Here is a 13,351-nt window from a genome sequence, read left to right as displayed (position 1 = left end):
AAAAAATTATAAAAATTTAATTGGTGAGAAGTGTTGCATGACTGTGCAGTCAATGAAAGTAGGGCAACACCATATAGCAAAAAATGTCCTGGTCATGAAGGGGGGTAAATCTTCCAGAGGGCAAGTGGATAATAATCGGAAAGCCATTTGTGCCATGAAACTGCACATACATTCATTCTGTGTGAATGCCAGCAAAATCAAGGTCATTAGGCATTTCTCTCCATTCTTAAGAATAACACGAATTCATAAAATACAGTATTATGGCCACTAGATGAATTGTGCATATGAAATCGATATTATGATTGTCAACTCCTGTCTAGTGGCCAAAATATTTAACAGCCCATGGTCAAATAGGCCAATCTGAACAAAAGAAACAAAATATATCAAGGATGAAAATAAACACTAGTCATAGCAGACAAATCATCTTTTTATTCAGCTATTCAAATATTAGTTACAGGCATGCTGCCCTATTTACCAAAAAAGGGAACAAAACTGCATTAATTATTATAATAAAAAGTTTAAATCAAATTTGGTTGTTAGGATGATTATTGTATGTTTCCCAATAAATAAAAACTGCACAGGTATAAAACAGCATCATCGAGGAAGCTTTATTTGCCAACAGATCTACAGTATTGAACTAGCTAATTTGTGTATCTTGAAACTTTCTATGCTGCCAACATTGGGAAGATTGTATGTATATATGCACACAATCTACAAAGACAGTAAAAGACCTTTTTCTAAAACATTTAATTTTCTAAGAAAATGTGGAATAAAAATGTTCAGCATATTCATTTACTATATATTAATAAAAGCTTTGCAGCGACGGCTGCTGAATATAGTTCTCTGAGATGATTTCATCCCTTCTCTTTCTTAAGTCTGTATAAACATGTTAAATAAATGGCAAAATGTGACTTTTTTCATAAAATATGAAGTCACATGGTCATAAAAATTTCAAGAAAGATCAATATACATATCTCTATGAATAAAAAACAGCTTTTGTTACAAAGTATACTTTTTTTTATTTAGCTTAAATCTAAAATCGGTAACTATTTTTTTGCATCTAGGTTGGGACAACTTGCAGACTGCCAGCTAACAAAGCCCCAGCGTATCCACTTCACCCACCCGTTTGGTCCTCCTGGTTATAGTGGGTAGAAGCCAATGCTGTCTATCGTAAGTGTCATTGTAAACGTTCAGTGACACTTGAGATGAATAATGGATAAGTCAAAAATACTTAAAGATACCTTCAAGTGTCCACTGAACCATCAATGGGAACAATAATGGGACCTATGCTCACTATGTAAAACAGATTTGGCGGTAATTAGCATACTGAGTGGGGAGGGGTTGGTGCACAAAGAATATTCAAGAACATTCATACTTTTTTTTTTATATTATGCGGCCATAGAGATAGTGTTTCATAAAAGTACTTCTTTTCACTGCATAAATTACTATAAAAACACCCTTTTATAGGAGAAGGTTTAACTAATTCCATATTTTTACAATTTTAAATAACTAATTCTATAGATTGGTATCTAGATACAAATTACTTTTAATCCTATTTTATATTTTTTTCCTGAGAGACCAAGATTGCAGTGAAAATGTAATATTAGACTATGATGCTGGGTCAAACATTCTAAACCATTCCATAATATTACATACTTTAAAAAAACAACCTAAACACTATGCAAGAAAGTAAGGAATGCATTGAAGGTAAACCAAAATGAAAACATGCACCAGTTCAGCTTTCAGAAAACAAAGAACATTGCCTGGCGTTACATTCCAGTTTGGCAACACTTTCATAGAACACAAATTAATATATGAGGTACAGATAGCCAAAGGAAATCCTTAGAACTGGATATATTCCATTACAGGGAATAGTGCAATCATCATCATTGTGTTGAACAGGAACATGAATAAAATAAACCATCGTCTGGTTAAGAGTTTTGACAACTGATTTTACATGACAATATGGCCTACACCAGAAAAAGCAAAAGCTGATGTTTAACAGTAGCCCATGACTAGACGTTTGAGAACAGTGGGAGCACAGGCTAAACAGAAAAAAAAGGATTATGTATAAATAGGCTACTGTATATGGATACCTTAGGTATAAAAATATCTGTGCCTAGAACATCACAGCCCATAAAGCAAAAAAGTGCCTGCACTATTCAATATGGATCATACAATTCCATGTTTAAAAACAGTCAACACATAGTGATCCTGGATGATGCTAGAACAATCACTGTAAACTACATTAAACAATACATTTTATAATATGTATCTAAATATGCAGTTATTGCGACTCTGCTAGAACAGTCCTCTTCTATTCTAAGTTACCTCCAAGAGAAATTTTCATTAACACTGTAGTCACCACTGCACTATACAGATGGCATCACAGAGTAAAATACAGTCCTGGCAGAGTGTAGGCATACAGCCCCTAATGTGTACAAAAGCATTTTGCGCAGTTTTGCAGCCATCATGTCTTTATTGATGACAGGAAGGCAATGTGGTGCCTCTTCCACTAGCGCCACCAGCTCTGAAGGCTCTTCTGACTTTACTTTCCATAGAACTTCTTGTTTAGAAGGAAGATGAGAAGGTTTACATTGACCTTTGCTCGGTCGAACATCTTCATAACCGCAACACCCTCATACTGCAGCTGGAGAAGGTCCTGAAAGTGCAAATGGGGAAAGTCAGGAAGGTGAACACTTGGTATAAAAGCCTGCATTCATCTGCAAAGTTGATTGGAGAACACATAATACATGTCTTGTTTTCATACAAATTTAGGATACACACACAGACCTTTACATGGATGATCTGGACACATACTGGCACATTCATTGAGCTGTGTTACAGGGTATCATTGTCAGTAACAAAACTAGCAATAGTTGAGCCCACTGGTAGAATGGTGTGGAACTCACTGTAAACTATATATATAAAAAAAACCCCTTCAATTCTACATTTCTGTTCTCTTCTCTTGTTAATCAATATGATATTTTTCAAACTGCTAAAATCTATTTCTTGGAATCCATTAATGGACACAGAAATGCAGATGCTGTCAGGTTCTACTATTATCCGCAGGAAGATTAAACATTGGAAAACCAACAAATTGTAAACCAACCTCATGATAACCCTTCAGGTACTGCTTGCTACCATCTGAGGCATGCTTTTGTAGATGAACATTAACAGAGAATGGTAGGACCTGTGTCCCTCAATTGGCTCCTATATACTCTGCATTAATACTTCTTTTGTTGCCCATTGAGAGACACACAAATTTAGATGCTGCTGGGACACCCAAATGTGGTGTGCTACAGAGCAACAACCTCTTAACAAGCCCAACAGGACTGGGGAAGAGATGCTTGAAGGACCAACATCTGACACTTGATTAGGCTAAGCCTCTTACCCGATAGAGTAACCCGTCAGACAACCAAGGAAGGACACAGAATCAGCCTGATGCTCAAGACCAGGGGTTTCCAAACTTTTTAAGCAAAGGGGCAGGTTGCTGTCCTTCCGCCTTTAGGGGGGCCGGACTGTGGCCAGTGGGAGTAGAAAATGCCCTGGCAACAGTGCCCTATCATTGGTTTAACCACATGCCGCCCAACCACTGTAGAAATACAATGGCAGGGCAAAACCACGTTTTAAAACGTGTGTTTGCAAAACAGGTAAGGGGCGCACCACCACCCTACCTGTCCCGCCAATCACGGCCACAGATGTCAGTCACTAGGTCACAGCCGGTCGTTACCGATTAGCGGCAATCACTGACAGAGAACAGGGCTGCAGTAACTCTGCTTTCTGTCAGTTCCCTGTCAGCTCCTGACATGCTGAGCCGGAGAGAAGTGTTTATCTCTCCCGATCATGTCAGCGCCGAGTAGCAAAAAGAGGCCTGGTCATTAAGGGGGGGTAAATCCTCAGGAGGGCAAGTGGTTAATAGCAGGAATAGTGCCACATTGTTGATAACAAAAAGAACAGTGCCCCATTGATGGTGTCAGTAGGGGAAATGGTGCTCCATCATTGGTTTCAGTTGGTGGAATAGTGCCCCAAGGGCCAGATAAAGGCAAGCAAAGGGCCACAGTTTGGAGACCACTGCTCAAGACTAACACAGATCACTGCCAGAGGAGTTACACCACACAGAAAGGAATGCTAAACATGGATCTAAAAGCTGATCAAACACTACCCACTAAAACAGATGGAACAACAATAGTAACAACAGAAAATAAAAACACAACTGGATGTGATCAACAGAAAATGGGGACAAACCCTGGAAGGAAAAAGTCCCAAGAAGTAATTAGGACAAACCAGGTCCAGATGAGAAAGACTAGCCAATCTTTATGGGAAGGACTAAGCTGTCTATAATCAAAACAACAAAAAGTCAAGCATTAAAGAGGAGGTCTGGCTAGACAACCAAACTGGCTATGTGACACTTACCAGGGAAAACTTGAGCAGCAAAAACAAACAGCCATCGGGTGTGAAAAAGAGTGAGACCAGAGAATCCAAGGGATAGATTCCACAAAGTCAATGTGACTCAAGGGTTTGACTGAAGAGAAGGCACCCCCCACAAGGGTAGGCAGGAAATGGAATCGAAAGCATAGCCCCATATACTGGTGAGAAGGGGACCAGTGGCGCTCATACATGCTCCCTGGCATGCACAGGTGCTGTGGTTACATTTCAGAGGATCCTGTTGGGAAACTGCCTTGTCTATCCCTGACCTCAAGCGCTGGATCTATGAAAGCGCCCATGGAAACAATGGTATGCCTCCTTGAATGTTGTATGGCTAGCAAAAATCAGGGAAATCAATGAAATGGAAGACTTGGTTGCAACAAAGAAAGCACAAGAGATACATTTTTTTTAAAAATGTCTACTCCGAATATTCAGCCCTACTAAACTTGGATCTAAACCCTGTAATGTTAACAGAACACAACTTGTCTTATGGGACCCGAAAGTAAGAGCACGGCATCTATCCTTTCCCACGCTATTGTATCCTTTCCCACGCTGTTCAGGTGAGTTTACCCCCACCCATTTTTAAAAATGTTAATGAGTGCAGAGAGCCACGTGTAACATGGCACATATGGTATCGGATTTCCGCTCTTCCGTTGGTACAGCTCTGCTGAGCAAGCTGGCTGGCGAGTTGATTTTTGAACCATTTTTCCTTTATTACGGACATGCGTTGCCCGGTTCACTTAGTCCTGGCTTCATAAGCCAGTTATAGACCGGGGCAGGTGCCATGTTTTATTTTTATTTGCTGTGTTTTACAAAGTCTACTATTTGTATTATGGACATTATAATTATGATGTTGTACTCGGAAATCCCTGTATACTTTTCTTTTTACCATTGTTGTGTATGATCTCTGTACTCTGTTTTATTGTTAAATAAAGAATTGGAGGAGAAAAAAATAAATAAATAAATAAAAAAAAAGGAAAGCCCCTGATCCTTCAGATCTAGAGAAGTATCAGACGTCATGGAGCAAGGGACAGATATCTTTGTAGTACAGCTAAAAGCAATACATTAAGGGCAGAACAAAACAAAGCATCTGAAGAACCTTTCTTAACCCCTTCACGCCTAAGGGTAAAACAAATCTAAATGCCTAAGCACAATTCTGCAACGTTGACATGTTAGTAAAACCGTACGTATCGTCACAACTACTTTGTACATCCAGGTGGATTATACCTTGTTTTTTTCAGGACAAATTGGGCTTTCATTTGGTGGTAAATGGTCATGGATAGCTCCTAATTTTTTTTTTATTATTAAAGGAAAACTGGGCCAAAATAGTAAAAAAAATAATTTTTTTTAATTTAACTGTGTGTTTCTTGTTACGACCATAACCTACCACCAAAGAACAACCCAAAATACATTCTCCAGTTCTTGACGATCGCAGCGATACCATATATGTGTATGTTATTTGTTGTTTGTACCCGTAGTACAGTCCAGAAACAACAGTGCGCATTTTGTTTTTGTCTTTTTTTTTATTTTTTTTTTACATAAAACACACTGTCACTGACATTAACACTAACTGACACCAATTTTTTTTTTAAATCCTGACCTTTGACCCTGACCTTGACCCAAACACTAATCCTGGTACTGAACTAGATCAAACCTTGATCTAGGTATTTTTCTTTATTTTTTCTTTTATTTTTTAATATTTATTTATCTTTTTTTTTTTTTTTTTTAATCTCTCTATGTCAGGAGTTCGAGAGATACAATGTATCTCTCTTCTCCATTCATATAGAGAGAGAAAACAAGGGGGCCGGGCTGCACAGTGATTGATCACTGTGACAGCCAATCAGAGGCTATCACAGCGATCACGTGACCCGGAATCGGGAGTCCCGGGTCCCGATCGTTAGAATGGGACCCGGGGCTCTCAGTGACACCGCGGTCTTGGTGCTGGGAGCGCGCCGAGCGGCACGCTCCCAGCACAAATATTTGTGTTACGTCGGCGTCAAGGGGTTAAGAAGCTGATGATCAAAGGAGGGGGACCTATCCGCAGGTGCACAGGTCTCACAAAGTCATCAGGATATACTCTGTTCTTTTCAGAGGATACCTGCTGCAGTGAAAGAACCAGACTATTTTCCTTCACGCAGAAAGGACTCCCTACTCCTTGTTGAAGACGTGGCAGCAGATGATGCCCAAACTGTTTTGAAGGGCAAGACAGTAGCCCCAGGAATAGTGGCTCTCCAGTGAGCAAAACCATATAGGGGAAGGGGGTGCCACAGGAAAAAAGGATTAGCCTGTGAGTAGAAAGAGGCATTCTCTGAACTTGAATTCCTGAGACACAAACTACCCAAGGACCCCTGGGGTTCACAATCAACCCCCCCCCCCAAAGTGCTTGCTGCATCTTCATACTGAAACTTTTTAAATAGAGTTTGTGGACTGCCTAAGTGGGCCTGGGGGCAGAAGTAGATGAAAGAAGCATAGGCTTCAGCCGATATTTCCCTACACCTGAGAAAGCATTGGAAGCCTTCGGCTCTCACTGCTGTCATGCAGGCACTTGGCAGGAGAGAGGGACCAGGAGCGTCGGCGGGGGACCTGAGAAGAGGATGGTTGGGGCTACTCTGTGCAAAGGCATTGCACAGAGAAGGTAAGTATAACAAGTTTTTTGATTTAAAAATAAAATAGTGAAACTTATCTTTAAAATCACTAAGAAAAAAATATATATTCTCACACTACCCCTACACAAACTTCAATGGTCATTCTTGTGAGGAGAAAAAAAAAAAAACACTTTCAAAGATTCACATCTTTGCTTTGCGGTAAAACACATTTAAAATTTGAAATGCACATTCCCAATGCATAAAAGACCTACATTTTAGGTGCTACAGTGCACAAATGTTATTAGGGTCCTGTGGTGTGCTGCAAATAAAAAAAAAAAAAAAAAAAACACAAAAAACCGTTGCATGTGCATTACAAAGGTCCACTATGGTGCTTTGGCAGCCCATATCAAATGAATGATCTTTCTTACCTCTACACACATACAGGCATGCAGTAATGAATAGTAAATGGCATGAAAAGTGCCCCTTCCCCTTTCTATAAATCATAATTTATCTTTATAAAAGTTATATAGTAGTATTGCGACTTAATTTAAAAAAAAAAAAGAAATGAAGTCTGGTTTAATTTTTCAGTAAGCACATGTGAATCGTAACTTCAGAGTTATAATAACCTAGACATCTCTCTGCTATATTGGAAATGTGCAGTCTTTCATTTTTTGGCAGACCATGAGCAAATAGTACAGATAATGGGTTAACAAAACTCCAATGAGATTACCTGATAATGCAGCATATATGTTTCCATTTGAACACCCATGAACTTGGCTTTCACTTCAAAATCACCAACTTCTTCCATAGGAGATATTTCAAAGATCACATTTTTAAACCTGCATAGACAACAGATGACAAGTGTGAGGGGTGTGTCAGACAGACAGTGTTGCAAACAAGAGAGAAACAGGATCCTAGTTAACAGTAATGAAGTGTCATTTCAGTGTGGAAGAAGGGGCTTCCGTGTAGACACTCTGCCATAAAGCCCAGATCAGTGGAAGGCTGCAGTAATGGGATCTCTGGAGAGCAATCAGAGTGACCATCAGGTTCTTGGTCACCTCTCTTACAGAAGTCCTTCTTCCCCGATTGCTCAGTTTGGCCAGGCAACCAGATCATTGAAGAGTCCTGGCTGTGCCAAACTTCTTTCATTTGAGAATTTAGAGGCCTCTGTGCTCTTGGCAACCTTCAGCGTAGCAGAAATGATTTATCACCTTCCCCAGATCTGTGCCTTGCAATAATCCTATCCCGGAGCTCTACAGGCAGTTTCTTTGAATCATGGCTTTTTTTTCTGATACAGTATGCATTGTAAGCTGTGAGGCCTTTTACCCCCGGTTCACATATATGCAGCCGTGCGGGCCGCGTTTTGCGCGGGCACAAGAGCCAATTCATTTGAATGGACTCCTGTGACAGGCAGGGAAGTCCCTGCACTTCTGAATACACAGCCCGCATGGGAGCCTCGGTTCCCAGTACGGCTGTGTTTTCCAGTGCGGGCAGCGTGCCATTAGAACTAATGGCACCAGCCCCCAGGTCCGCATTCCTCAGTGCAGCTGCACGAATTTTCGTGCGGATCCGCAGCGGCACCACCCGCCTTATGCAGGCCATAGACGGGTCGAAAACTGTCCATTTTTAAAAAAACGAAAAATCATCATTCAATAGGCCACCGTTACCACCAATGGTAAAAAAAAAAAAAAAAATCAGCCAATTTTCGTCCCATCTACGGCCGACATTTAATTACTTCTGTCCCTTGCAGAGAGCACAGCTATTATATTTGACATGAAAAAATATTGTGGTTGCAACAATGTATCCATTTCGGATACAGCTGTTTTTATTTGGATACAAATAGATACATTGTTGCAACCGCAATACTTTTCATATAGAATATAATAGCGGACTGGAATTCTTCTTTTTCTTATTCTTTTTCTTCTTCTTGCAGGTCACGGCTCATGCACAGATTTTTTATCGGTAAAACGATCAGCCGATTTGCCCATCATTGCCGGGAAAATCGGCCAATTGGCAAAATCGGCTGATTTTTTCCTAACTTTACCGATAAAAAAAGTGCCAAAACCCTGAAAACTGGCCGACCGATTAACCCACTAACGATGCGAAAATTGGCCGATTTTTTTTTTCGGCTGATTTTCAATCCGTCTATGGCCTGCATTATAGAGAGGTGTGTGCCTTTCCAAATCACATCTAATCAATTCATCTTACCACAGGTGGACTCCAATCAAGGTGTAGAAACATCTCAGCAATGATCAAGAGAAATGGGAGGCACCTGAGCTAAATTTCAAGTGTTGCTGCAAAGGGTCTGAATACTTATGCCAATGTGATATTTCAGTTGTTTATTTTTAATAAATTCGCAGACATTTCTAAAATCCTGTTTTCATTTTGTTATTATGGGGTACTGAGTGTAGAATAATGAAAAAAATTATTTAAACTGTAGTATCAGGTTGCAACATGACAAAATTGAGAAAAGTAAATGGGAGTCTGAATACTCTCTAATCACACCACTGCAATTTAAAATCGTGCGATTTGTGTGCAATTTCAGCGCGATTTCAGGTGTGATTTCTGAAGACTTTATTGCTACTTGTGAAGATTTTCATCAATTTCTTGCAATTTGCAGTGTGATTTCCATTATATTCTATGTATGTGAAATTGCAACAAAACTGAAGAAAAAGTAATGCAAGAACTACTTTAGAAATCGCGCTGTAGCAAATCGCACATGTTAAGACACTGAAATTCACATTCATTAGATGCGATTTCAATTCACAAATTGCACCTGAAATCGCACCGGTTTGACCGGGCATAAGGAAATGGAACTACTCAGTAATTGCCCAATAGTACAAAATCAAACTGCTAAGTCTTATGTATGATACTTATTTTCACTTATACCTCCCGCATGCTTTTTAGTCAGTGTATTTTGGAATGTCAGGCAGGGTAAGGTACAGTCAACAGCATAGCAGCAGGGAGATGATAGATGAACAAGGGACTTCAAAAAAGACTGACAAATACAGCGGCTGGCCTAATAAAGACAGCTAAAGTTTTTTTACAACTGCTTTTTATTGGAAGAGGCAACGCTAAAAAAAACCCTTTTGGCTAATAAAGTATTTTTGCATTAACTGCATAAAAGTTACATTATAGTGATTGATGAAAAACATACTCAAGACAGACTGGTCCTTTACTTTTCCCCTTGAGCCCTCACACTTATGCGGTGTGGTATATCACATGTGATTCACACAGAAACCGCACTGCATTCCTGGGCAAGCTGCAGGACCCTTTTTTTGTCCGCATTAGAATTGGATTGCATGGGTATTCACACCTATGCAATCTGATTCTGCACATCTCACTGTGTTTTGCAAACCGATTTCGGGGTGCTGTTAACATACACACACAGCGGTTTGTATGAACGGGGTGCGATTATGATGAGGTGCAGAATTCACACACAAACCGGTGCAAATCCCGCACTGCATCAGTGTGAAGCCGGGCTCAAAGTACTTCGTCAGTGCACCAACAGGGTTGGAGAGAGTGTTTTTTTTTTTTTTTTTAATGGAACGTGCCTCAGTGGCTCTTGAATACACAGATATTCCACTTCAAAATCTTTGTCCTGCCACATGTTTATCCCATGGATGGACTGCCCTCTGCAATTTAACTTATTCTAGTTTCCAGGCCCATAAAAAAAACATCAAGTAGATTGCTTGTCAGCATGAAGTTCGGGTACGTGTGCACATCTTCCATTTGCAGTCTAATATCTTTGAATGAAGGGCACGGTTTTATGTATAAAGTCACTCGGGCTGGTATACACTTACTGGTTTGCTTGTAGATCCTCAATCTCCAGTAGCACACCTTTCTCATGGAGCCGGGCTGCCGTGTATTTCAGAGATATCTTCTTGCTCTTTTTCACCCCTCCTGGTTTCTTGGAAACTCTGAATTTAAGAAATAAAAAAATAAACTGAATGTTTCCCAATTCTGTGTTTTTTTATAGAAAAGGAGAAAAGATAGAATTGAATTGCTAAAATTGTATCTAATATTTAAAAAGCAAAAAAAAAAAAAAAAAGCAGTCATCAGCAACCAATTTCAAATCATCTAAGTTCTGAAAGTGACCAATTATAAAATCTGATTGCTTGATATCGGTAACTAAACATCACTTTTTAAATATAATTTTAAAAAATAAGTCTATTTGTGTTGAAAACACAAGTCAAACCAAGCCCGCCCAAATCACAGAAAGAATATCTGTGGTACTTACTTGCCCTTGCTTGCCAAGTTGTCCAGGCAAGTCTTGATGTAACTCTTGTAATAGTCTACTTGTTCTTCATAAAACAGAGCCTTGGAGTTCAGAGCAGAATGAGTCTGCTGCAGCTTCACCAGTTCAGCCTTTCTCCTTTGTCGATATCGCCTTTGATTACGAATGTCCTGAAGTAGAAAGCACAGCAAGCTTCTAATTAAAATTCAGGACAGATTTATTTATTGCATACATGTTCAGTAAAGTTTTCTGCCTTTTTTGTTTTAAACATAACATTTCTGGTTTATCTTCTGCACTAAGTGCCTTACATGATCATATAATATTCCTCACATTGTAAATATCCCTAGTGCCCTGCCATGTTTTGGGCTGGGTCCATCACCAGTTGGAGACTAGAGGGTTTAAGCAGTATCAACCGTAGTGTTGCCCACTAGCCTTGCCGCCTGCCCACCAACATTCCCAGTGACAACTGTACCTGCTGGTCCCACCCTTTCCCAACCATTATTCCCACCCCTAGCTTGCAATTGTCAGCGCATTGCACACTGAACCAGTGATAGGGCAGGGCTGTGTACAGGTGGGAAGAAGGCAGTTTGAAAACTCAGTTGGAACCTGTGCAATCTTCCGCTTTGTGATGACTGACCATGCCTAACCAATGTGAGGGGGTCACCTAACCACTGAACACCAAATTGGCAGTCACTATGACGTGCTTCCATACACTGGTGGGCGGTGAAGTGCCCTCTTAAATTGAATGACAATGAACAAGGAGGAAACAAGTTAAGTAAAACTGCCACTGACCACCAATGAAGGGGGTTTAAAAACACAATACTGATCACCAATATAGGTGTAATTATTGCAGTCACAGACAGCAATGCAGGGGGACATTACTTTATCCATTGACATCAATGTGGGCAATTACTATTACTGCTATGAACACCAATGATGAGGCTTGTTTTACCCCACTTTCTCCTCAGTGTGCACTGCAGTATAAAATACAGCAGGACCAACATTTTCAGGTGTTGAGGTGTTTTACAGCCAATGAGTGCTCTGCCTAACTTGATGCAATGCACTTCAATCCATGAAAAAGTGCTGCTATTGTGTAGTCCGCTGGATATGAAGGCAGTAAGCATATAAGGTCTGTCTTAATATGAATTTAGAGAAAGAAATATGAGATCCAGCATCTTAAGGGGAAGTTCCGCTTTAAAGATTGGTCCCTCACTCCCCATTAAGGATTGACACCTTTGGGGAGCGGTTGAATGGGTACCCGAATTTGACAGGTACCCACCCACTTCCACTGAGATTGCCTAGGCAATCGTAAGCGGAAGTTGTCCTCCCTCCCCGAAGTCTTGTGTGACAGGTCCCAGAAGATGATGGGGCCATTCAGGAAGCACAGCGCTACTCGCGTATGCGCAGTGGGCACCCAGCTATGAAGCCGCAAGCTGTCACAGCCGGGTGCCCACAATGAAGATGCCGGTGCCTGGAATACAGGACGGCCGGTGAAACGGGCACCGAAGGATAGTGGGACAGGTTTTTTTTTAAAAGTCAGCAGCTACAGTTTTTGTAGCTGCTGACGTTTATTTTTTTTTTACAAAGTGAGTGGAACGCCTCTTTAATGGGACCATGCATGCACTGGAACCTAAGCAGATCTGCCTTTTAGTTAGACACAACCCTAGTTTACCTTGGAAATGTCATTAATGAGATCCTGGTACCGGCTTTCTGGATTCACCATTCCAAGCTCTGTGAGCTTCTTGAGTCCAGATTGTATCTTTTCCTTTTTCTCCTGAAGTGTTAAATTGTTGTCTTGCCTTAGGGACGTGGCTTTTTTCATTTTATCTGGAGTCTTTGCATCTCGAATGGCTCGCCTTTGCATGGCTCTCTGATGATCCATTTCCTGGAAAATTGAAAACATGACATGTAAACTTTATATAGAGGGGTCAAAACCTATAGGTCAAACAGATTTTAATGGGTGGCAAAAAAAAAATCATTAAGGAGCCATTCACACTTATTCCCACAGTGATGTGTGCTTTTTGTGCAGCAATGCTTGTGGTGCACTGTTAATTCTCCGTGAGTCTTCAATGCACATCCACAGGCAAGAAATATGCCACAC

At 40.4% G+C, this 13,351-nt stretch overlaps 1 protein-coding gene and 1 long non-coding RNA gene across 2 annotated transcripts in view; one reads left to right on the top strand and one right to left on the bottom strand.

Annotated features, from left to right (window-relative positions):
* The window catches only part of LOC149462778 (uncharacterized), a 163,345-nt gene extending 153,966 nt beyond the window's left edge, over positions 1-9,379 (top strand). The window contains exon 4 of the long non-coding RNA XR_016312590.1: positions 9,227-9,379. This is a non-coding gene — a long non-coding RNA (uncharacterized LOC149462778). The remainder of the gene's footprint in view (positions 1-9,226) is intronic.
* Positions 410-13,351, bottom strand: part of IQGAP1 (IQ motif containing GTPase activating protein 1) — a 254,871-nt gene continuing 241,929 nt past the window's right edge. The window contains exons 34-38 of the mRNA XM_089676402.1: positions 12,923-13,135; positions 11,254-11,420; positions 10,817-10,933; positions 7,744-7,852; positions 410-2,662 (exon numbers count right to left, since the gene is read on the bottom strand). Coding sequence (XP_089532528.1) covers positions 2,549-2,662; positions 7,744-7,852; positions 10,817-10,933; positions 11,254-11,420; positions 12,923-13,135 — 720 coding nt within the window. The 3' untranslated portion in view covers positions 410-2,548. The remainder of the gene's footprint in view (positions 2,663-7,743; positions 7,853-10,816; positions 10,934-11,253; positions 11,421-12,922; positions 13,136-13,351) is intronic.

This window comes from Staurois parvus, unplaced genomic scaffold (assembly GCF_062004578.1).
Source record: "Staurois parvus isolate SC_StPar_1 unplaced genomic scaffold, SC_StPar_1.0 ptg000168l, whole genome shotgun sequence".
Taxonomy (NCBI): domain Eukaryota; kingdom Metazoa; phylum Chordata; class Amphibia; order Anura; family Ranidae; genus Staurois; species Staurois parvus.
Note: the sequence above shows the minus strand (reverse complement) of the source record. Positions and strands in the feature narration are given on the sequence as shown.